Source organism: Colletotrichum chrysophilum (genome assembly GCF_026319265.1).
Source record: "Colletotrichum chrysophilum strain AFK26 chromosome Unknown scaffold_34, whole genome shotgun sequence".
NCBI lineage: Eukaryota > Fungi > Ascomycota > Sordariomycetes > Glomerellales > Glomerellaceae > Colletotrichum > Colletotrichum chrysophilum.
In genome coordinates, this window is record NW_026517321.1 from 333,648 (window position 1) to 357,593 (window position 23,946).

The 23,946-nt window shown below is 55.1% G+C and overlaps 10 protein-coding genes across 10 annotated transcripts; 4 read left to right on the top strand and 6 right to left on the bottom strand.

Moving 5' to 3' along the window:
* Positions 1-944: 944 nt before the first annotated feature.
* COL26b_005223 (uncharacterized protein) lies at positions 945-2,605 on the top strand (the record flags this gene model as incomplete). The annotated part of the gene is made up of 3 exons (XM_053178076.1): positions 945-2,130; positions 2,180-2,521; positions 2,580-2,605. The coding sequence occupies 3 exons, from the start codon at positions 945-947 to the stop codon at positions 2,603-2,605; spliced, it is 1,554 nt and encodes a 517-aa protein (XP_053038035.1).
* Positions 2,606-3,452: 847 nt separating this feature from the next.
* On the bottom strand, positions 3,453-4,226 carry COL26b_005224 (uncharacterized protein; the record flags this gene model as incomplete). Its single annotated transcript, XM_053178077.1, has 1 exon — positions 3,453-4,226. The coding sequence occupies one exon, from the start codon at positions 4,224-4,226 to the stop codon at positions 3,453-3,455; it is 774 nt and encodes a 257-aa protein (XP_053038036.1).
* A 497-nt stretch (positions 4,227-4,723) lies between these two features.
* Positions 4,724-5,630, bottom strand: COL26b_005225 (uncharacterized protein; the record flags this gene model as incomplete). The annotated part of the gene is made up of 2 exons (XM_053178078.1): positions 4,724-5,536; positions 5,610-5,630. The coding sequence occupies 2 exons, from the start codon at positions 5,628-5,630 to the stop codon at positions 4,724-4,726; spliced, it is 834 nt and encodes a 277-aa protein (XP_053038037.1).
* A 624-nt stretch (positions 5,631-6,254) lies between these two features.
* COL26b_005226 (uncharacterized protein) lies at positions 6,255-6,990 on the top strand (the record flags this gene model as incomplete). The annotated part of the gene is made up of 2 exons (XM_053178079.1): positions 6,255-6,470; positions 6,544-6,990. 2 exons carry the CDS (start codon positions 6,255-6,257, stop codon positions 6,988-6,990), a joined length of 663 nt encoding a protein of 220 aa, XP_053038038.1.
* Positions 6,991-7,234: 244 nt separating this feature from the next.
* Positions 7,235-9,535, bottom strand: UTP25 (rRNA-binding ribosome biosynthesis protein utp25; the record flags this gene model as incomplete). The annotated part of the gene is made up of 3 exons (XM_053178080.1): positions 7,235-8,534; positions 8,589-9,338; positions 9,387-9,535. 3 exons carry the CDS (start codon positions 9,533-9,535, stop codon positions 7,235-7,237), a joined length of 2,199 nt encoding a protein of 732 aa, XP_053038039.1.
* A 475-nt stretch (positions 9,536-10,010) lies between these two features.
* Positions 10,011-11,282, top strand: COL26b_005228 (uncharacterized protein; the record flags this gene model as incomplete). Its single annotated transcript, XM_053178081.1, has 2 exons — positions 10,011-10,121; positions 10,290-11,282. The coding sequence occupies 2 exons, from the start codon at positions 10,011-10,013 to the stop codon at positions 11,280-11,282; spliced, it is 1,104 nt and encodes a 367-aa protein (XP_053038040.1).
* Positions 11,283-11,799: 517 nt separating this feature from the next.
* On the bottom strand, positions 11,800-14,215 carry COL26b_005229 (uncharacterized protein; the record flags this gene model as incomplete). The annotated part of the gene is made up of 5 exons (XM_053178082.1): positions 11,800-12,522; positions 12,607-12,947; positions 12,993-13,081; positions 13,131-13,340; positions 13,512-14,215. The coding sequence occupies 5 exons, from the start codon at positions 14,213-14,215 to the stop codon at positions 11,800-11,802; spliced, it is 2,067 nt and encodes a 688-aa protein (XP_053038041.1).
* Positions 14,216-17,298: 3,083 nt separating this feature from the next.
* Positions 17,299-17,913, bottom strand: COL26b_005230 (uncharacterized protein; the record flags this gene model as incomplete). The annotated part of the gene is made up of 1 exon (XM_053178083.1): positions 17,299-17,913. One exon carries the CDS (start codon positions 17,911-17,913, stop codon positions 17,299-17,301), a length of 615 nt encoding a protein of 204 aa, XP_053038042.1.
* A 1,587-nt stretch (positions 17,914-19,500) lies between these two features.
* COL26b_005231 (uncharacterized protein) lies at positions 19,501-20,826 on the top strand (the record flags this gene model as incomplete). Its single annotated transcript, XM_053178084.1, has 1 exon — positions 19,501-20,826. One exon carries the CDS (start codon positions 19,501-19,503, stop codon positions 20,824-20,826), a length of 1,326 nt encoding a protein of 441 aa, XP_053038043.1.
* Positions 20,827-22,795: 1,969 nt separating this feature from the next.
* On the bottom strand, positions 22,796-23,637 carry COL26b_005232 (uncharacterized protein; the record flags this gene model as incomplete). The annotated part of the gene is made up of 3 exons (XM_053178085.1): positions 22,796-22,945; positions 23,004-23,309; positions 23,434-23,637. 3 exons carry the CDS (start codon positions 23,635-23,637, stop codon positions 22,796-22,798), a joined length of 660 nt encoding a protein of 219 aa, XP_053038044.1.
* Between the last annotated feature and the right edge of the window lie 309 nt (positions 23,638-23,946).

Sequence of the window (23,946 nt, forward strand, 5' to 3'; positions counted from 1 at the left end):
GTCAGTCAGCAATGACTAGAAGGCGTCATGACTTCGCAAACTGCTGTGTTCCATCAAGACAGCGGCCCATGGAAGGGTGGCCCAATCCGTTCCTCGTGAAGGCGAGGCCACTCCGTCGGGACATCTCTGCCTCCATTCCCTGTCCAAGTCCGATTCAACTCGACTGGCTGGTTCGGGCAAGAGCAGGTATCCATGCTCACACCATCTTTTCCATTTCAGAGACTGGCATTCGTTCACATGCAACTAGCGTACCGCACCGTTACCGTAGCTCCTGCTTTTTGGGAAACGAACTCGTTTCCAACTTGCAGCGCATTCGCCGCCCCGCAGCGTCGCGTCTTGCTGCTGCGTGTGTTCTCTCCTGCATTCCCATCGTAAGTAGATTCATGCCCTCTCACTCGCACTCGCAACATCGACTAGTCACAACAAACCGCCTTCTAGAAGGAGGAACACCAAAGTGAATGGTAATCCGGCCTCTGTTCATCCCGACCGTCTGCCCGTTTTCGCGCGCCGAGGTTGCTCGCCCCGGACCTGACTCCCTATCCGTACAATCAATAAAATACCTTTCGTCCCAAAGTACCTCCTCGAGTCCCTAACCTCACCTTCTACCTCCCTCCATCACACCCGGCGACGCGGAGGCCGAGCACACATCAAGTGGAGCTTTGTCGCATGCGCACCCATCCACTCACTTTAAGCTGTGCCTTACCGAACGGCCAGTCCGCTAGCTGCTGATACTGCTGCCATTTTACTACTCCGAATACATAAGTCGCCGCAGCCCTCACAACCTTAACTGCAACCACCACCACCACCTCTCCGCGGACCCGAACCCCGGCATTCCTTCTTCCCCTCACGAACCTCCTCTTTTCCATCCCTAGGATCGTTTCTTCGCAGACGACACCAGTAGCAGAAAGCCTGACATTAGCCCAATCATCACGAAATCATCCACAATGGCGCTTTCAGCAGACGTCAAGATCGCCGACTTCACTCACACGTCCACGGACGACATTTACCGCCTCACCGACACCCTGCGCGCCACTTTCCGCTCTAACAAGACCAAGGACCTCAATTGGCGCAAGGTCCAGCTCCGGAAGCTCTACTGGGCCATCAGGGACTTTACTCCCCAGCTTTGCGATGCCCTGCGCAAGGATCTGAGAAAGTGCAAGCATGAGGCTCTCCTCTCCGAGATCGAGTGGTGTGCCAATGACTGCCTATACATGATCAAGAAGATGGACCAATTCGCCAAGGACGAGACTCCCGAAGATGTTCCTCTGACCTTCGCCGCTCTAAAGCCGCGCATCCGCAAGGAGCCCCTCGGCATGGTGCTTGTCATTGGTGCCTTCAACTTCCCCGTCCAGCTCACTCTTCTCCCCATCATCGGTGCCATTTCCGCTGGATGCACGGCCGTTCTGAAGCCCTCCGAGAGCTCCCCGGCTACTGCCATGGTTCTGGCCAAGATTTTCGAGGTCGCTCTTGACCCCAAGGCCTACCAGGTCGTCAATGGCGCCGTGAAGGAGACACAGGCGCTGCTTGATGTTAAGTGGGACAAGATCATGTACACTGGCAGCACCGCCGTCGGCAAGATCATCGCCAAGAAGGCTGCGGAGACGCTCACGCCTGTCACTCTTGAGCTCGGTGGGCTGAACCCCGCCTTTGTTACCAAGAACGCCAACGTCAAGCTGGCCGCTCGTCGTCTCATGTGGTCTAAGTGCCTGAATGCTGGCCAGGTCTGCATTTCCCAGAACTACATCCTCGCCGACCGTGCCATCGTCGACCAGCTTGTCCAGGGCCTCAACGCGACCCTGAAGGAGTTCTTCCCCAGCGGTGCCAAGAACAGCCCCGACTTCTCTCGCATTGTCAACAAGAAGTCTTTCCAGCGTATCAAGAAGATGCTTGACGAGACAAACGGCAAGATCGTCATGGGTGGTGGTCTGGATGAGGACCAGCTCTTCATCGAGCCCACCGCGGTCTTGGTCGACTCCATGCTCGACTCAGTCATGAAGGAGGAGTCTTTCGGCCCCGTCTTCGCCATCATGCCTTACGATACCCTGGATGATGCCATCAACATTGCGAACCAGGTCTACAGAACGCCTCTGGCGCTGTTCACGTTCGGAAGCGATCAGGAGAACGAGAGGAGTACGTCGCACATCTTTATTTACATGAACCAAACTAACATGTGTCGCAGTCCTCAACGAGGTCACTTCTGGCGGTGCCACCAAGAACGATGCTTTCTTCCACGCTTCAATCTCGACCGTCCCCTTTGGCGGCGTGGGCGATTCTGGCACAGGCAACTACCGCGGCAGGGCATCATTCGACATGTTCACCCATCGTCGATCTGTTGCTCAGACGCCGTCGTGGCTTGAGAAGTTCATCCGCGTGCGTTACATGCCGTACTCTCCCAAGGAGCTCGCTCGCCTATCGAGCATGACTGCGGAGAAGCCCGACTTTGACCGCAATGGCGTTCAGGTCCGCGGTCTCGGCTACTGGCTGAGCTTCGTCGTTGGTCTCGGTGCGAAAGGTGCTAAAGGTGCGTTGTTGAGATGGCTGGTGGCCTTGGTAAGTATGTACACCCTAACCCTGCGAAGGAATCATTAGGACTGTGATCGGATAAGGAGACACTGAACACACTTCACACCTCCAAACATCTCTACACACTATCCATATTCTATCTACCACATCACAAACATCACCACACATGTCTTGTGCCATTTCCTTGTAAGTTTAGCCCCCTTAAACCCCTGAGAATGGGGTTTGGAAAGGTTCCACCATACACACTCGTTGGGAGGGACATCGCCTGTTGCCGATCGGAAAGAGGGGACCTCTAGGCTGGATGATGGGCCCCTGCTTCGGACAGGCTTGTACGCTATTGTGTCATATACCATTTCTATTTTGTCTACAGCTGGGTAAAGAGTTTGCCCTTTAACGGTCTTTTTCACACCAAGCCGCCTCTGTTGCCGCCATGTGATGTTCTTCTGCGAACCTCTTCGAACTTCTACCTCTATGGACTGCATCAGCCACTGCCACAAACTCTGCTCCAAGCACAACGGTCTCCATACATTAGTCGGTCTTTCTGATTCCTTTCCAACAAACACCCTTCTCAAGGGGCCGTGGCTTAATGGTAAAGCGCTCTCTCGTTAGGAGGTGGTCGGAAGAGTTCACACGTTCGATTCTGCTCATGCTGACTCGATTCTACTTTACATTGTGCGTTCACGATTAATTGTATCACGGAGGAATACCTGAGGAAAAAGGATAAAAAAGAAAAAACCAACAAAATATCAAGACGAACTCGGCGAGAGAGAAATTCAAAAGAAAAAACCAACAAAATATTAAGACGAACTCGGCGAGAGAGAGATGGTGGTTCGAGTCCATCTGGCCCTAAACTTTTTACATATTTTTTCCCTTTATCTTCTTGACCTTGTCCAGCCGCGCACGTTGGTATACATGGTCTCGCAAGTATTCTACCCTCTGTTTTGCAGTTCCACTGGGATGTTCATGACCAGGCTTTCGTGTCCTTTTCCCTCAACGCCAGCCGTCGCCCTGATGTCGTCGCCTCCCCTGGCCAAGGGCCCGTTGCGAAGCTCGACAGGCACATTCATGACCAACTCGTCCCCCTCACCCTGGATCCTCGCTGCCCCTGATGCGCCGACGTCTTCATGAAAAGGGTCGGGGTCGAAGTACCCGGGTTTGCTGTCGGACCGCTGCCGTTTGCGTCGTCTGGCCTCAGAGAGTGTCGAGTCGACGACGGAAGTGAACGTGCTCGATCTGGAGGCGTCACAGGGTCGTGAATCGTTGGTATTTTGTCGCTCGATGGCCAGTCCCTTATCCTTTGCTGCATGCTGAGAACCGTTGTGGCTGTTTTTGCGCTGCCCACTTGGACTTGCATCCCCCAGGCCAAAGTCGAAACCCGAAAAAAGCTCCGTGCCCTTCTTCTTGCCCTTGTCTCCAGTATCTGGCGTCGCCTTCTTGGGTGATTCTGGTGAAGCGGGAGGCCCCTCTGCACAGCGTTGCTCGACGCATGACTTGATAGTCTCAAGCTCGGTCGCCGACTTAGTCGACGGAATCTGCTTGTGGAAGCCATCCTCCACTGCCCATTTCTCGTCGCGTTCAGCTTTGTATATGGGAAAGTCTTCCTGGACGTGCGGGTCCTTGTCGACGTACCGCACCAGGATGAACTCGAGGCGATCGCGAAGGCGGACGAAGTACCGGTAGACTGACATTCTTGGTTCAGCCATTTGAGAGCGTGGTGGTGGTTTGTCCTTGGGCATACTGAATATGAATCCGAACCAAAGTCGTATCGTTTGCTTTATCGCGATTTCTTTTGGTCAAACGGGTAGAAGGCGGTGAATTTTCCTGGGCAAGGACGTAGACTTCTATGCTGAGTTGTGAGATGGGCAAGCCGGTACAGTGAATCACCCACTTTCAAAGCTCCATCTGGCGTCTTCATCGTCACGCAAGCCCCTGAGTTTAGATCGGTAGAAACGCCGAGTCAGCCCGTCCTGCCGTACCACAAGCGGCATCGTCCACATGACTGATGCCTCCACGTAACCCCACGGAAGAACCTCGACTATTCACAAAGAAGAAAAAAAAGGCTGTCGTTTCCATTCTATAAGATGAGTATGGTAGTACAGTTCCCGCCACAACTTCCGCCCCTCCCGTATTCTGCCGTGGAGGGGCCCTTTTCGGAAGGAGAGGTAAGTTTCTTACACTGAGAAAGGCCACCACCGCCCGCTCAGAGACCCCTGAGCTGCGTGTTGTCCCGCTCGTCAACCCGCTGATACCGTTCCGCCAACACCTCCTTGACCGTCTTGGTCAGCCCGCTCGGCTTCTCGTACCGTTGGTGCAGCGCCTGCTGCACAGGCGAACCCGCCGGCAGCACCTTCCCGTCCTCCTTGATGCTGACCTTGTCCTCGACGATGCCCGCCGCCTGCTGCACCTTCACGACAGCGGCGCCGGCCTCCTTCCTGCCCTTCTCCACGACCTCGCCCACGACGGCCTTGACCTCAGCGGCCTTGCCGTCCGCCGCCTTCCGCAGCTCGGCCGCCTTTGCGCGCGCGGCCTCATCGGCGGCGAGCGTCTTTTCCCTCGCGCGCTCCCACGCGCTCTTAGCCTCCTTGCGCAGGCTCTCGCCCTGCTCGTCGGCGAGGATGGCGCCCTTCTGCTTCGCGCCCTCGACGACCTCCTTCGCGAGCGGCGCGGCCCTGTCGCCGACCTCGGCGGTCTTGTCGATGGCGCCGCCCCAGAGCCTCGCGACGTTGCCCTCGAGGGTCTCGCGGACCTCGGCCCAGTCCGTCCGCTGCGCCCACCGGACGGCGTTCTCGACCTCCTTGTTCCAGCGGTACTTTGCCGACTCGACGAGGTTCTCGCGGTCCTTGACAGACTGCTCGGAGCGCGTCAGGGGAGGCGGCAGGCGGAGATTGGGCTCGAGGAGGGAGGAGAGGACGTGGTTCTGGGAGCGGAGGATGTGGGATTGGGCCTCGCGGTTGCGTTGGTGGGCGAGGACGGTTAGGTAGGCGACGCCTAGGGTGAGGGTCACACCGCCGGTCTGGTTTGCGGCTGTTAGTTGGGTTTCGTGGCTTATGGGATTGAGTGCCTTATGCGGGGGTTGAGAGACGTACGAAGCCAGTGGTGAAGCCCATGATTGCACTCGTCGATTTACTCTCCCGGTTCCGATTTCGATTGGGCGCAATTGAGTCTCGTATTTTCTGAGAAAAAAGTGACGGGCCTCACGGTATCATGTTGCGGACCTCGAATGTGTCCGTCGTCGGAGGCCGATTTGGGTCTTTCTGCTGTCGAGAAAGCGGGACTGGGTCGTCGGGCCCTTTTTTGATATCGGCGGGAGCTTTTTGTCGAGGCGGCGGAATGACGTTAATTAATCGGACTGGCCCTTCGGCGAGCGAGCGAGCGACTTTCAGCCTCTCCGGGCTGGTGGACATAGGTCGGTCGCTGAGCGGGCAGGGGTACCAGCCTGAGAGTGAACAGCCACAGGCGCTGAGGGTCCCGCACTAGCAGCGGCCAGGCCAACCAGAGCGGGCGGCTGCCCACCTCACCCCTCAGGGAACCTCCCGGGTGAACGCCGCCAGAGGCCAAAAATTTGGGAACCAGAGCGAAGGAGAAAAGGCTATCGCGACTTCCGACGACAGTTGCTTAGCTGCTGCACCTGCGCCGGCCCCCGTTTGACCACACAAAGCAGAGGCCATTGAGGAGGCTCACTGAAGCGACAATCACCGACCTCGCCAATCGATTGAGACGCCGAAGCAGCCATGGCGGGAGGTCTCACCAAGTACAGGCACTTGAGCCGCAACTCGTCGGCGCGACAGGCCCTCCTCCGCGGCCTCGTCACCTCCCTCGTGACCCACGAGCACATCCAGACCACCTACGCCAAGGCGAAGGAGGCCCAGCGCATGGCCGAGAAGCTCATTACTCTCGCGAAAAGGAACAACGAGGAGACCAAGCGGAAGGTCCAGGCCATGCTCTACGTACGCCACACCCACCACCGCTGTCTGGATGGTACCATGGCAGGACGGAAATTTGACTGACAACGATCTCTAGACCCCCCACGACCTTCTCCCCAAGGTCTTTGGCGAGCTGCGCGAACGCTACGCCAAGCGCCCCGGAGGCTACACCCGTGTCCTCCGCACCGAGCCCCGAAATAGATACGACCAGGCTCCTTCCGCCATCCTCGAGCTCCTCGATGGGCCGCGTGATATCCGCTTCGCCATGACGGCCAAGGCTGTCGCCAGGGACATGAAGAATGGCAACGAATCTACCGAGCTTACCCTTAAGAACAAGCAGAAGGTGACGAGGTATCGCAAGGACGGCAATCAAGCCTTTGACGCCTTGGTGAAAAGGTTCAACGAGCATCCACCAACCAAGCAAATCAGACTGGGAAAACCTTACAAAAAGAAACGTGGACGCATCCCAGGATCCAGGAGAGCGAAAAAGGAAACAGTCAAGGCTGAGGGTTCGTCAGGACCTGACCTGGACTTGAGGCAGTGAAGGCATTGGTGCGGTAGAAAACGCATGCTGAGGCAATGCAGGGACAGACGTGGACGGCGGGGGTGCTCAGAAAACGATCTGTAACTCTTTTTTTTTTTTTGGTGTATCATCAACGAAAAATACCTGGCCAGTCTATAGATTATGGTCGTGTGGGGTATACGTGTATACTATGACAAAACAACTTTTTCAAGCCTGCCAGTTGAGCAGGCGCAACTTCCATCTCTCTCTTGTATCCCCTCCCGATTTACACAAAGTCAAAAGTATCACCCTTCTCCTGGATCATCTTGCCTACGCGCTGCGTGCCGACGATGCGCTCCAGCCTCATGACATCGTATTTGGAGAACATGGCCCTGATGGTACCCTGTCCAGGCTCGATCAGAAGGTTCTGCTCGCTGTGTGCAAGGTAACCTCCAGCGATCTCGCGGTAGAAAATCGGGTTGTCCGGCAGGCCGTACATGATTACCCGCTGAACGCCGCGCAGGTTGTACCGTCTGAAGTGGTGCGCACGCTCCGTATACAGGAGAACCTTGTGCCGGCCGGTTGTGAAGTGAGAGCGAGCGCGGGATACTTCGGGGACCTCCGAGTATTCGGAAATGGTGCCGAAGGAGAGAACCCCGACAGCGGCATTGGTGGCGAAGTAGTTCCTCACGCGGACAAAGTCGAGGTAGGAGGGGATAAAGATGAGGGTTCCGCTGGTGTCCTTGGCTCGCTTGATGAGGGAGGGGAGGATCGCTGAGACGAAGTAGTCGAAGCGGGCGTCAGGCTCCTTGTCGATAGACTTGGCCTCGAAGCGGGAGAAGGTCTGACGCGCCTTGAGGCCGAGCTGCTGGAGGACGCCGGAGTAGTCTGCCTGGAATCGAATCTTGCCGGCCCAGTTATGGCATTGGGTGCGGAAGAGCTCCGTCAACTCCGGCGTGTTGAAGGCGGAGAGGATGACGGTCTGTCGGAAGTACTTTGACCAGTCCTCGAGGTACCAACTGCGCACACGACTGAAGTCACACCCGTGGGCGTCCTTGGGCTGGAGGTTCATGTGCTCAAAGATGTACTCGACATGTTCCCAGTTCTGCATGAGCTGGGCGTCGGCCTGGTCGACCACAACCAACTCAATGGAACTCAAAAAGTCGTAATCCATCTTCTTCTTATCTTCCTCGGAGCCGATGGCCATCCGCAGACCCAAGGGACTGGCGAAAAGAATATCCGAGTTGTAAAACTGGGAGAAGTACTTGATGGTCTTGCGGGTGAACTTCATGCCGATGCGGAACATGTCGTCGTCATTGCCTTCAAAGAGGTCGCGGAAATCTTCAGGCTTGTCGTTGCCAAACTTGACCTCTTCGTCTGTATAGGCTTCCTCGAAACGCTTTCTGTTTTCGCGCTGGTCGGGCGCGCAGAGCGCTTCGATGGTGTTCACCATCTTCAAGCACGACTGTCGCGTTGGCAGAATAAAGAGGACCTTGGGGCGTGTGAAGCCCTGATCTCTCAGCTCCAGGTCGGCGTTTTCTTCCTTGGCCAGCTTGTAGTTGTTCTTGATGACGCGATCGCGAGTTCTATAGAATGTTAGAGTAGCCCCTGAATTCTGTCGGTTTGTAAGAGGATCTTACTTGAAGACGTGGTTGACGGCATGTAAGCACACGAGCTGCCTCAAACCTTCCGAGTTCTTGATGTCGCGATTGTCATATAAAACGTCGTTGTAGTTGAAAATAACCGGTGCCATTGCTTGCTGCAACGTGTTGAGTGGCGAGATCTTTTTCGACGCAGACTCTTTGAGCTTCTGCTTGAGCTTGAGGCTCTCCAAGCTTGAGATTGGTGATGGAATTGACGGCGCTTCTGAACCTTCAAACTGAGGATACGTGACGACAGCCTTAGACACCTTAGACATGCTTCGCTTGAAAGTCCAGCCATTCTTCTGAATCGCCTTGACCTTCTTCGTGTAGGTGTCTTCATCGGGGGCCGCAAAGTGGTTGTCAAATGGATCCGTCGCATCAACATCATCTTCGTCGTCGCTTTCCGCCTCCTCATCAGCGAGATCGGCTGAAGGGTCCTCTTCCTCGGCCTCGTCAACCCTGTCGACGTCCTTCTCACCAGTCTCCTCATCTTCATCCTCGTCTTCAGAAGACTCCTCTGCTGCTGCTGTCGCCTTGGCGGCACTCTCAGGCTTGCCGCTGTCCAGTTTTCTCCTCTTTGCACTCGGCTCTGTGGATTCTGTGAACCCTTGCAAGAGTGCCATGTAAGGACGGGAGTTCTGAGGTTGCTCATCCACATCTTCGTCCTCATCATCATCAGACATGGAGACATCAGAGTCTTCCTCCACTTCGGAATCCATCTCCTCACCAGACTCAGAACCAGACGACCTGGTTTCATTAGTTTGTGGAAATTGACCCAGAAACATACAAACTTACTCATTTTCTTCCAGACGGGCAGTGTTGAAGCGAGATCGACCCGGGCCGCCTCCTCTACCTCTGCCTCTGCCGCCTCTTCCACCACGCCCGCGAGCACCACCTCTTCCTCCGCCCCTGAAGCCAGCACGGCCTCTGCCTCGAGGACCCATTGTCTTGAGACTTATTCACTGAAATAACCAAAACGAAGGTGAAAAAGTGGGAAATGAGACAAACAGACACGCATTCACATCGTCGCAAAAAAAAGTTGTAAGTCCGCCATGCTCAGCCTTGCAGAAATTCCACACCAAAGTCACCAGCCACAGCGGGGCCGTCCGACGCCTCGAAAAACTTCTTATCGGTGCTTATCTTAGCGCGCACAACCTAGTCCGAATCGCAAAATCCCGCCCGCCAAAGCGAAAGGGTACGCCCGCGCCGGTGCAGAGAGTTTCGAGAATTTTGAACGACCATTTTCCATCGCGAATAGGGACCCGAGACGAATCCACTTTGCCAGCAGTCAATTTTGGCCCGTCCACCACCGCCCAAACCCGCCCCTCCCTCCTCCTCCTGTCCTGCCTCCCCTTTCTCTCCCAAACGCAACAAACCTCTCTTACTCGGCCAACTATTTCGACAACATACCTGCCCAGCATGGCTGTCGCCGAAACTGAGAAGTTCCTCCACCTCTCGCGGCCCATCGCGCCGGCGACGGTTGGCCTTCAGGGCACTATTGCCCCGCTCACCGTCAACATCCAGCCCCAGGTACGAACTCCTCGAACTCATGCGCTACAGAACCTCCTCGTTTGCGCCTGAGCCATGCACTATGCAAATGTCATCATAGCTTTTGCATGCAGCATATACACCTCTTCAACCTTGGTCGTCGACCCTTCTTCCACTTCACCCCAAGCTAACGCTGCCCCTCCCCCATAGGCCATCCTCTCCATTCTCGACCATGCCGTTCGAAGAGACATCCGCGATACGCAATCAACCCGCGTTATCGGCGCCCTCGTCGGTGTCCGCTCCGAAGATGGCACCGAGGTCGAAGTGCGCTCCTGCTTCGCCATCCCTCACACCGAGAACGAGGACCAGGTCGAGGTGGACGTCGACTACCAGAAGAACATGCTCGCCCTCACCCTCAAGGCCTCCCCGCGCGAGTCCCTGTTGGGTTGGTACACCACCACCCACGAGCTCAACTCCTTCTCCGCCCTGATCCAGAACTTCTTCGCCTCCCCGGACACCGGCACCTTCCCCCACCCCGCCGTCCACCTGACTATCAGCACCGACCCGACCGCCGAAATCGAGGCGCGCTGCTACATCTCCGCCCCCGTCGCCGTCAACGCCGAGCGCGCCGCCGAAAGCTGCCTCTTCATCCAGGTGCCCCACAAGCTCATGTACGGCGACGCCGAGCGCAGCGCCCTCGAGGCCATCTCCATGGCCAAGGACAACGAGGACCGCGTTGCCCCCGTCGTCTCCGACATCGAGGGCCTCGCCCGCTCCATCGAGCAGGGTACCAACCTGATCGAGCGTGTCAGCGAGTGGGTCAACGGCATCCTCGACGAGGATGAGGAGCCCAACCACGCCCTCGGCCAGTACCTCATGAACGCCCTGTCTCTCGCCCCCAAGGTCGACCCCTCCCAGATCGAGCACGACTTCAACAACCACATCCAGGACGTCCTCATGGTCTCCTACCTCGCCAACACCATCCGAACCCAGATCGACCTGTCGCAAAGGCTGGCGACGGCCAACCTCACCGGTGGCGAGAAGGACGGCGAGGGCAAGGCGGCCGAGGGCGGCGAGAAGGGCGAGCAGCGGGGTCAGCGTGGTGGCAAGCGTGGTGGACGTGGCGGCGGCCGTGGTGGTGGCCAGAACAGAGAGCCCAGGGAGCCTCGGGAGCCCCGCGAGCCGAGGGAACCCACGGAGTAAATGCAGCTTTAATTGTCGACCAACCAAAAAAAGGGGTTTGCACAGTACATTCTTTCTCATGGAAAATTCTGTGAGAAGATGGGGGGACATAAAACGGGGAGAAGGGAACCGTCGGAGGTTGAAAGAGCAAGTAAGCCAGCAGGTGGTGCTGATATTTTTTCCATCCCGCCGCAAGGTAGCAAGCATGGCATCATGAGGAATTCCACACTTGAAAAACCGTCATGGCGTTATGGCAGTGGCAGGATAGACGGCCTAGGGTTAGAATGCGCTAGGCAGTTGCAATGATGATATTCACGCTTTCATGCACAAGTTCAGCATAACACACATATTTCACATGACCTTTTGAGAGATAAAACCTGAGTGACAATTAAGTTGCGTAAAGTGCTCTAGCATGCAATAGCCTACATGATCTGATGCCATCCTGTCCTCCGTTTGAACGCCAATATGCTGTACCTTGTAAACCCCCAGACGCCAGTCGTTCTACCAGAGACCATCTACAGCGACGTCAAACGCGCACCTAAACGCCCATGTTCGGCTTTTGCGGCAAAGTAGCAGGGTTGCCGTAGTGCGGCAGGTGGCTGAACGTCTGTCCGGCCGGGCCCTGAGGGATGACGGGTTTGTTAGGGATGTGAGGAGACGGGTTTTGGGGGAGATGTTGAGAAGGATGCTGCGGCGGAATGTGAGGACCCGGTGCTTGGGGGATGGTGTTGAGATGGTGAGGGTGTTGTGACGGCGGGCCGTGGTAAGAGGGAATAGAGTTGTTTGACCCCTGTCTAGCCATACTATAACCTGCTACAACGCCGTACGGTGCAGGCGGGACCGGTTGCTGGTATCCGGCATACGCCAGGTGAGGTGAGCCGATCTGGGGGCTGCCATGATGGGAGCCAGGGGCGCTGAACGGGGGTTGAGGCGGCTGCATTGGAGCCATGCCGCCACCCGGGACAAATGATTGCGTCTTGGGGTTGAAGGCGTGACGGTTGTAGCTACCCGGAATAGGATGCTGGCTCTTAGGGTCATTGGGGTTGACGTTGGCTGGCAGCTGCCCGTACATATAAGGCACAGTGCTCTGTCCAGGCGGAGCGGACATGCCCCGCGGGGTGTAGGATGCTGCATTAGGCCCGGATGGCGGCATCGCCGCCGGAGCCGGACCTGGCGCAAAGCCCTGCTGCCAGCCGGCTTGGGCGGGAGCAGGTCCAGGAGCAGGTCCACCATAACCCCGAGCAGCGGCGTTCGGAGGTGGCTGGAATGGAGGTTGGCTGGTCTGAGGAGAATACTAGCACTAAGTCAGAGAGGGATGAAATGCGAAGGTAGCAGAGCTCCTTACCTGGGCCATGTTAGGATACGCGTTATAGCCTGAGTTGGGCATCATTGGAGCAAAAGATTGCGTCGGAGTGGTGTTGTAGGGAGGAGGCTGTATCTGATTCGAATAGGGTTGTTGAACCGGAGCCCCGTACTGATTGGACACGGGGACGTATTGCGGCTGCGGCATCCAGGTCTGTTGCTGAGGACCCCAGTACGGGGTATAGTTGTGTCGTGAATCGAAGCTGTCCGAATCGTCACGTCTTTGCTTCCCAGTCTTGCCCCTCTTTCCAGCATTCGATTTGTCTCTCGCCGAGACCGAGCTGGCTCGTGAAATTCCATTTTCGCCCTCGTTGTCTGCAGTAGCTGTCAGCCGGAGGTGTCCACATCACCACATCTGTGACAACATACCAGGGGTTGACTCTCCGGTCTTCTCCGAGTTGCCAAAGATCCTCTGTCGGGCCTGCTTGTAGGCCTCCTCACGTTGTTCTCTCGATAGCCTGTTCTGGTCAGCAAAGAAAACTACTCAGCCAAGGGGCAATAACGCACTTTTGATTCCCAGCCGCATTCTTGTCCTTGGAATCACTTCCAGTTTCGGACGTGGGCTTCGATGGCGAGGCGCTGGCGGTTGCAAGCTCCCCATCCTCACCACGCCGCATGATCTTCCTGGGGAGAACGGCAGGAGGCGGTGGCGTCTCAGCACTAGTTTCCGGAGCCGCAATACTAGCTAAAGACTCGGGAACTCTGGCGTACGGAGTTCTGAAGATTCGCACAGATCCAATTCGTGCTTCATATTGATGCGTCATTCGATAGTAATCAGCCAACTTGTGGGTTAACATTCTGCAGAATGAGTTGGATGGAGGAAAATCCACATAAGGTTCCCTGTATTTGTCAATACAATGCTCCGTTACATTTGGCACCGGGACTTACTTGGAATTCTGAACAAACTTGATCAGTTCCGCCTCTAATCTAAGCAGAAAAAGTCGGTCCTTGGGAGACGCCATGGCTTCTAAAAGCTTTTCATCCGGTGCCTGCCCGTAGATCGTGTTCAAGAGATTGGCGGAGTCGGGTAAGTTGGCCGACAGCGCATTCGCAGAAGGCTGTTGCTGATCTGAGGACGCGCTCTGCGGCGTAATCATGCCCTGGCTCAATGATCCAGATACGGGTTGGGCAAGACGGCGGTCTGGCATGTCGCCGAGCTGGATGATGCCTCTAGCACGCGCGGCGATGTCTGACCCCATCCTAGAGTTGGGCAGGTTCGGCCCGCGAAACGAGAAGGCGTCATCGTCTTCGGCAGCAGCAGCTTTCACGCTGGCACTGTCATCGGGACGCAGAGATTCCTTCTCATCAAGCGCAAAGGTAGTTCCTGAAGTAATGCTCTTCCCGTCTAAACTAGCAGGCTTAGTGCCAAGCTCGGAGCTTGAATCCGCTCTCTGAGAATCATCCGATCCATCCTTAGTTGCGGATTTTGATCTCTCGGTGAACGTTGAGCCCGTTCCGTTAACGACAAGACTGGGAGTTCGTCCAATGTTCAAATCCTTCAGTCCATCGACGACGGGGTCGCTTGAGTCGGGCTTCTTGGGCGGAGATGGCTCGCGCTGAGTGGCCGTCGATGCGGTTTTCGTAGAGCCCATGGCGGCAGATGGGTGGTTATCGGCGCCGTTTGCAACAACAGGTGTGGGGGCGCCAGTCAGCGCAGGCTGTTCAGGGCGTTCTTGGGATGGCGCGGCGACTCGTCGCACGGTAGTGACAGGAGGATAATCTTTCGATGCTGAAGCAGCGACCTGAGAAAAGTGATCGTTAGCACGCGGCGCAAGGCAGGAGCTCATAGCCTCGGGACGAACGATAGACCGGGGAGGTATGCACCTTTGCGAAAGATGGTTTGGGTATGTCCGTTGGCATTTGGGCGGTAGCCATAGCTCAAGTCGATGGCAAGAAGGAGTTCGTAGGGCGTTGGATAATAGGATGGAAGTGAAGGTCGTCGTCTGATGGGTATAGTTGCGCTGGAAGACAGCAGCGCGCGGGGGGGACGAATTGAATTTCGGCTCAAGAACGATTAAAGACGGTATCCGAAATCAAGGAACAAAATGTATCAAGGCGGGCCTGCAGAGCGAGAAAGAAGTTCCGTGGATCATTGTCGGGAGAGGGCTGTCATCGTTGCTTTCGTATTTTCCGTCAAGGTGTTGATGTTTGATGGCGCCGGTACTCTTGTTCGTTGGAGAAACTGGCTGGTTGATGATGTCCGACGATGCCTCGACTAGGTCTGCGCCTGGCGGCTATCTGTTAGCGGCTGTAGCCAGAGCTTGTTCGCAGCAAGACGGCGGTAGGGCGCACGGCAGATTTGGCGAGGCGGCCAGAATTTCGGCGGGCTGCGAGGCGGATAGACCGTCACAAGCAGGCGTCAAAGGAGGGGGTGGTGGTGTGGGTGGTGTGGTGTGGGCGACGTTGGTGGGAGGAATTGGGAAGAGAGCTGTGTGGGTTTTTGGATTGCGCTGGAAGGGGAAAAAGAGGATGGGGAAACTGGAGAAGGCGGAAAGGAAGCGACACTTTCGCACCTTACCTCACTCACTCACCCACAGAGGCTCGCCAGCTGTCTTGCTTGCTTCAAGCAATGGATGAACAGACAGGGGGCTATAAAGTCTGGAAGACAACAAGAAGATGATTCCTGCTTTTCAATTCCGGGTCCTCTTCCGCTCTCTTGTTCTCTCACTGAGACCTTGAGTCGCTTAAAGTGCTCTGTCTCGCGTTGCGTGTTGAGCCGTGGGTCTGTTCGATCGCTCCCCTCGGTCGAAGAGCCGGAGTTGAGGAACAAGAAGCTTAAATGCCGACAGGTCCTTGACGTGCGGATAGTGGTCTCAAGTCGGTACAGATGGTGTCAGACAACTGCCATCCCCCTCCGCAACGTCTTGTGGGACGTCAGGCTGAAGAATGAGGTATGGTCACAGATATTCTGGTGAGGACTGAAGAGGTCTCGGGCCTGAATTGGCTGGCGATAGACAAAAAGGCCACAGCCTGAGCCAAAAGTGGCTTAGTCCCGGCAGATTCCTAACTCTGGAGTGTGGCTGGTGCACTGCTGGTGCACTCCACTGCGAAAAGGAGGCTGGAAGACCCAAGCCAAGCGAAGCGCGGTCACTTTTCCGTCACTGGCTGCTTTAGCGATGCCAGCTGGCACACTTACGTAAGGCGTGCCGTAATTCAGGGTCCACGAGCAGTCCAGCACTGCTGTCACCTGTGGATGTGACGTCTCCTTCTGCTGTTCGCGCCTGCCCAAGCCTCTTTCGGTCGTGAAATAATCGATGCCCAGGTCTCAGCTCCGTCGGAAAGAGTTCACATTCATCCGCAATCACATTCTTAGCCACAACGACGCTGTTACACCCAAGGCTTAGACTCACAGCAACTGGGCGAAACGAAACATTGTCCGACGCAAACCCACCTGCGACACTGCAGATCTAGGCCCTGAAATAGACGACAACCGAGACTGACTGACTGGTGCGGGACTCCAGAACATCAACAATCGACGTCTACCAGCGGAATCCACTATCATCGCCAATGCATTCCTATAGAGGACGCGGCGGCCCTCGCCAGCAAACACCGGCCAACGTCCAGTGTCAAAAGTGTCTGAAGAGAGATATGTACAGTACTGCCAGCGGCATCGCGAACTTACGCTGACTTTCGCAGAACGTCACTATTCATATGAGTGTAAAGAGTCAGCTGCAGCCAGACCCTACGTGTCTCGGCCCTCTCGAACGCAGCAGCTGCACAATCCCAAACTCGTGCCCAAACTGACAAATGATGTGCCGGATGATGCGCAGAGAAAGTCAGTCACACATATCAGCTTCGCGCCTATTTTCGTTTATCGCTTACCAAAGTACAGAAAAGGTGTGGCGGATGAGGAGCTTGCGAAGAAAGAGGCTGAGAGAGCCAGGAAGCGGGAATTGGAGGAGCGCGACGAAGAACTCATCAGGCAGACAGAGGCGAAACGTCAGCGATCGGAGTCGGTTGATTCTGTTTCCACCATCTCGACCAACCGTTCTGCCTCGCCGCCACCCAAACGTCGTTCCCCGTCACCCGCACCCGCTCGCCGCAGCTTGAGGTCTCCTGAAGACGGCAACGGAAGTCGACGCAGGTCCTTCAGCCCCGAAAGCGATGGTGATCGCTCTGTATCCCGGAGGTCTGCAAGAAGTCGGCAAACGCAATCGCCGCCTCGCCGCCGCCAACGGTCTCTTTCCAGAGACAGCCGCTCTCCTTCTGTCAACAGTGCCAGGAGATATCGCGAGAGAGGAGACGATTACGCAAGACCCGCTGCCAGACAAAATCAGGCACCCCAGCGTTCTCGTGAATCTCCTGGCTCCCGAGAGTCTTCAGTGTCGCGTGATGGTGGTGTTCGTGGCAATCGACGGTCTTTGTCCGCATCTCCTGACCGACGGGGCCCAAGATTTGACAATCGTTCAAACCGAAGCGGCGAGAGAAATTTTAGAGGCGCGTCAACTGGCCGATTTGGACGAGGCGGCAGGAACGACAGGCAAGAAAGACAACCGGAGCAGAGACAACCCCAACGCGAACGCAGTCTCAGTCCATTCAGCAAGAGACTGGCCCTGACGCAGTCGTTGAATACGGGCAGATAGCCGTGGGTATCAATTAGTTGTAGAATCGGTGACATACCCGTCCCCAAGACCATAATACAATGTACTTTTAATGTTCGCATACAATGCCTTGTTCAGATGGCCAGATCTTCGTCCAGCTCCCTCTCGCGTCGCTCCTCTTCTTCTTCCTCCCTCTCTCGCACACGCAGTCCCTCCACTAATGCGACGCCATCTACTCCCGACGCGTTGCCTTCTCCGCTTCCTCCCTCGACCTGCTTCGACTTCTGAGCATTGGTAATGCGCTCTCGTACGAGTCTTGCAATAGCGTTGTCCGTCCTAACATTGAGAACCTCCAATTTCTTCTCCAAGTCCCTCTTCAAATCCCAGTTCGGCTTCTTCGGCTGGAGCTTGAACAGATCAATACCCTTGTCGTCCTGCGCTTCCTCGGCTGCCTTCTCCTTCACGTCGGCTTCGATGTCTGCCGCCTGCTCCTCCAGCGTAGGCTTTTCCAGGTCTTGTATCGGTGGTGCCTCGAAGCCAAGCTTGGGTCCGCGCACTTCGGGGTCGTAGTTGCGGCCCGATAGGTGTATCCTTGCGACATCGTTCTCTATTGCCGGTGCCGACCCCTCACGTTCTGACTCTGGCGGCACAACTTCGTCTCCGGGTTGTTTTCTCTTGAGATTTTTGAGCTTCGCAAGGCGGGCCTTACGATCGTCGGCGGCCGCGCTTAGGCTCGCGTGTGAGCTCATTGTGGCGTTGTAGGTAGATTTGAGTGCTTGTGCGTGAAGTGACGGGTTTTCGATTCGCTGACCTCTAGAGTGGTCTGAGAGGTGCGTTGCTTTCTTAAGACAGGTTTAAATCAAGTAGGCCGCGAAGTCGGAGGTTGCCAGTTGGGAAAGCAGATTAGTTTCGTTATGGGCTGAAATTTATTGAGGTAGAGAGGTAGACCAACTGGAAGCTGGAACGCGGCGCACGGCAGGATTGCAATGCTTCTACATTGCGCTAAGAAACGGCTGCACGGACTAATTGTTGGCACCTGCCGCTGCGCTTAAGCGCGAAGGTAGTTAGCAGGGGTTCGGATCTCCCCGGCGTCATCTGAAAATCTACATTCAACGCTCAACGCTCAATTTCTCTTTTATTTTCTTACAGCAATCCATCCAGACCATATGCTGGATCTCTCAGTCTCACTGGTCCTTTGATAAACGCACCTACACATGCTCCGGGCCATTATTTGCAAGCCATGTCTGCAGCGATACAAGCAGCTTGGCCTTCGGCCTTTCACCACGTGCAGAGGCTATTTGCTGCCTCAAGATGCCGCACGTGAGGGGGACAAATTCATACAGTTTATCAACAAAAAAACAGAAGCTGCTCGCAAAGGAAAACTGCAACACACCACAACTGCTCCGCCTATAGAGCAACAGGAATTGGGCACTCAGGAACCTACCGTACCAACAGCTTCGTCTCCTCCTCACATGGTCAAACTATGGGTTCACGAGTCGAAACACAACAAAATCGATCAAGCCATCCGCTGGAGTTATCTGCACCATGTACTCGATAAAGACCAAGCCTTGGCTTGGGAAGAGTGGAAGCATGGCTTCTCGAACATCATCGAATGTCTGGCGGGACACGCAACCAGCAATCCACCGGCTCGACTCCTCAAAGGCGAAGCTTTCGAGAGCGCCATCAACGATTGGTCTTCCTGGGACAACAGGGAGAGAGAGGAGCTATTCAACACCGTTATTCTTTCTGCGCTGTGGTTCTGTCCTTGTAGAGCAGTTGATGTCCTGCAGACTCTCACACAGGATTGGCAGCCGCCAGCTTATGCCATGGTAGATGTCATCCACTTCCTCGCCATGTGGCAAATAGAGCTTCGCGGAGATGAGCTCCAGACTCATGCTGCAGCTCTGTGTGACTTCGTGATGGGGCATGAGTTTCTCGTGCGCAGGCGCGATAACGGGCGTTTCGAAAACATGCGTTTTCGGCAAAACACCATCCACAACCTTATGAGATACGTCGACCCTGCACGAATACATGCCCTATACGAAGTCTTATCTAAACAGGAGCATCCCCTGCATCTTAACACCCTCTTCAAATTTGCTCATCGGCTATCTTCGGCGCCGGTTTACAAGCAAGCGTCACTTGAAATAGCTATCCGCGCAATGCAAGCAGAGGGCAAAGAAAAAGGAAAAGGACAGGCCAACGGAGACCTCCAAGGTTCAGCTTGGCGAAGTCTTTGCACATCAATATTGTCTTTGAATCCCGGAGACGTCGCACACGGCGAATTTTCGGCCGCGGATGCGTTCAGCGTGCTACTAGAGCATGGTTTCGTCCCCAACATGATCAACTACACGGCAATGATTCGGAACCTATGCTCATCGGGCGCAACTGACAAGGCTTGGAAAGTCTACGAGGCGATGAAGGGGAGTGGCATCGAGCCAGATTCGGTGCTTCTCAGCACCCTGCTTGACGGCGCCAAGATGGAAAACTTGTCAGGGGTCATCAACAAGATTGTGGAGGAAGCCATCCGACTCAAAGCTGTCGACACCGTCTTTATGAACGACCTCTTGTACTCGATCCTTCACTTTTCTGAACTTGAGGCCAATGAGAAGCGGAAGCTAGGTCGGGCTGGCGTCGTACCAGCCTTCGGCCCTATGCTTTACTACTACTCCAAAGCCTTCAACCTAGCCCCTCTGCAGGCTCTTATTCCTATGAACCTGTCCATGCACGTTCAGCAATACGGAAACAATTTGCCCCCAGAACGGCAGTTAGCTCGGCAGGTGTTCCCCGGTCTCGACGCAGCTACTTCCGCGGTCAGGAAAAAGATGGACCCGACAGCCTCCACGCTGGGTATCATGTTCATCGCCTTCGTCAAGAATCTTGCGCAACCGATTAAGCTCATCTCCTTATACGCCTACCTCCGACAACTGATCATCAACAGGCATCCTATGGCAGTACAGCACGTTAAGGAGAAGGGCACCTTCATGTACGACGTGATTCTCAAGGCCCTAATGGGGCACAAACACATGCAGCGACCAGCACTGGACATCGTCGGCGACATGCTCCATGATACCCTCGCGGAACGGGAGGCCAGCGAGAAGGAGACAAACGCCAGCCAAGAGACACAAATCCATCCACCCCCGAGCATTTACACCTGGAACATTCTTCTTGCCGGGTTCCTATTCAACCGAGACAAGGAGACTGGCGGCAGGATTCGCACGATGATGATGCAAAAGGGCGTCGAGCCGAACGAAGTCACCTGGAACACCCTCATTTCAGGCTACGCTGGACTGCAGGATGTCGGAAAGACAGTGCAATCGCTGAAAGGCCTCGAGCGTGCCGGCTACGAGGCGAGTGATTTCACTATCAGGGGTTTCTCGAGGTTGGTGAACAAGGAGAGGGCGTTTCACCACATGGAGAAGGGTTTGGATCTGGCCAAGGTCAAGGAAAATGCGGCAACCATGACGAGTCTGGAGCAAGCCGCGCCAGACAATATCGGTTCCAGCGCCTGGAGAGTGAACCTGGACGACCGACCTCCAAACACGCCGAGGCACCCGGTTCGGATCGTGAAGGTGAAATATGGGAACCAGTTGTTTCGAAAGATCGAACGCCCGGGGCCAGTGTCTGAGAAGGCAAACAAGCAAGGGATGATCAGATTTGTATAATAGAAATGATACCAAGCGAGAGAGACAGGAAACATTCGCCTCTCAGAAATGAACCTCGTATGCGCTGATGAAGTACATTCAGTCTATTGACAATGCGATAAGTCCTTCCGCACAGGTGATTTCAATCTTACTTGATTGCGTTGTGCTTAGTAGAGACGTCCTAGCCGTCTGTTCAGCTAGACGTGTAAGACAGCGCTGTCTTCTCAGCAACTTACCTCCTAGATCGATCGTCTGTCTCTATATTATACAGAGGGCGACGCGCAGATTCCACGCAAGATAAAATGCCTACAGACCTTATACTTAAGGATTAATAGAGTGAGAGGGTCAAAAGAGTTCACCCCCCAGGTGTCGAACGGGGGCTACATCTCTTAGTGCACATGCTGGGACATCTCGCTTAGATCGATCGATCAGGGAGGGGAGGGGCTCGGTATCAGTCGGTCGGTATCGGTCGGGGGGAGGGCAGCCTGTCGTCGAGTAGGCATCGGCGGGTCGCGATCGGGTTTCGAATACTCGTCCTTGGCGATACCGCTTACTCAACAGTTTGACCTGAACCACTACGCCTTAGTGGAATGCCTTCTGCTGTCGGTGAGATCTCTTGTGGACCAAGCCGTGTAAGTAGGTCCTCTTCGTTGTTGTCGTTCGCAATGGGAAGGAGCGTGTGGGTAAGGGGGCTGGGTGAAAGGTGAAGGTGAAAGGTGAGTTTGAGTTGGGATGAAATTCGCTTGCGACAGGCAACCATCACAAACACATGGACGGACTTCAGAAGTAGGTTTTCCAGGTCGGGCCTGAGTTCAGGTCTACTGGAGATCTCACTGGGAAAATGCTCTATGGAAAAGGGGCTCGGCGTCAAGCTCCAGGAATGGAATAGACGTACCGTGATACCAAGGGACGAGATGGGAAGGTGCTCAGTGCGACGAAGAAAACATTCTAAGAAGCAATGGTCAATAAGCTACTCGAAAGTGTGACCCGGATCAACTTCGAATGACTGTGTGCTATGCTGTGGTATTCTTCTGGTAGTGATAACGATCCACAAGACTATGCCTCCATACCCCTGAGATCACCCAAAGACACCAAATTTCTCCCTATATCTACGACACGTACGGTCTCAGCTACAGTATATCATGACCCGAGCCATTTTGGATACTACCAGCCACGTCTTTGTAAGTCTTTGCGGCTAACACATTATTCGGCAGAGTGACTTTGAAAGAGGACGTGTATGCCATAATCCAATTAAAACGCAAAAGGATTAACGATGCAAGAAACATGATATTTCCGGTCTATACCTGAATCGGAAAGAACACCTTCTGGAACTAATCGCTTGCTGATAGCAGACAGAGGTGAAGACTGGCCATGTAAAACCCAGTAGAGCATACCAATTCGGACCATGAAGAGACGTAGGTTGGCGACCGAGGCGAGCTTGAGATACCAACAACAATTGCGACTTCAATATAATACGGATGAACCCGGCCACATTTCCATCGAAGCAACATGAGTGGAAGCAGCTGCTTCGGGGGGCTATCTGCCACTCCAGAGACAGCTTTGGGCGTTCTGCAGCCGATCGAGAGCAATATTGGAAGGCGTCATGTTCTCAGCTTTCAAGCGGACTCACGATTTGTTGGCCATCGCAGACGAAGATTTAATTGCATTGCGTTCCTCTTCCGCAGCCAGCCTGCAATCGGTACTGCTTTCAATACCTCTCTTGAAGTCAAGTGACACATATCGGATCAACACATGGTACTGCTAATTCAACTTTTGACATGTGCTTCGTTGACCGAGCCTCGCTATAGTAGCTACAGATGGTGTGTATATCATTACAGTCCGTTTCCCCAGCCGAGCCAACATGAGCATATCAGACAGGGCAATCAAACGGCCCTCCTCCAGTCCCGGCATGAATGCATACCAAGGTCGTCTGACCCTCCAAACTCCTGCATGCTCTGGTAAACCAAAAACTTCTCCTTTTTTAATTTCTTTACGTGAGCTTCTGCTTGATGAAGAAGGACCGCAGATGCGACAGCTGCCAGGTGCAAGTGACGGCAAGCACGACAAGCTGGATGAGCATCCATCGGATAACACGGGCGTTGGTAGACTCGGACTGGTCACGGAATTCGGCTTCGCGCTCCTATTTGGTGGTTAGCAAGGCACCGGACAAACCATACAACACGGAAGATATAACGTACACGCTGGAAGACCTGTTCTCTGCGGATGTCGGAAAGGCGGTTGTTAAGGTCCTTGACACGGGTGGCGATATCCTCGAGCTTGCTCTTGTCAGAGCTCTCAATCTCGCTGCTCTCGCCGATGGCGAGGTCCAGAGTCAGACGGATGCCACCGTTGTGGGAGTGCTGAGAGAGCCAGCCGGCGCGGCCAGAGGTGGAGGACGGGGTGAAGCAGAGCATGTGGTCGCCGGCATCGGCAGCCGTGAAGGTGAAGCGGCCAGAAGAAGAGCCGCGCTGGGAGACGACGCGGTGGTCGTTGTCGAAGGTTTCCTGGAAAGATTTACAGTTAGTTTTGGTCTCTCATGGAAGCAAATGCGCTTGGATCTTTGCAACTCGCAGCATCCTGGGTCTATGGAGCTCCAGAGGAATGATGCAAGCTCAGGGGGTAGCTTACATCGACAGAGATGTAGATGCTGAGACCATCGTGCTTGGCCCACTGGTTGATCCTGTCATCCCACTCCTCAGCCGTGTAGTGGCCAACAACGAGCGTATCCTTAGGGAGCTCCTCGAAGAAGCACTTAGGCGAGGTGCCGTCGATGTAGAAGTAGAGCGCCTGCGCGACGGCGCTCATCGAGAGCAGGGGGAGAAACGGTCTCATCTTGTGCGACGGTGCGAAGCGAATTGACGGGACGGGAGATTGATCAAATCGTGGGGGAGCAGTGGGTTCGCGATTTCGTGCTCGTCGACCGTTGTCCTTCTTCTTCTGCCGGGGCTCGAGGGGGTGGGCGTTGGAATTGGAGATGTCGTCTCGAACAGGTAGCGCCAGATCAGCCAGTTGCTGGTACCCACAATAAAGTCCCAACCTAGGTGCGCGGGAGGTCGAAGCTGCCACGTTCGAAAAATTGGCGGCCGACAAGGGTGGCATTGACCTTTTACAGGTGGGTCACGTGCGGTTCAGAAAGAGAGC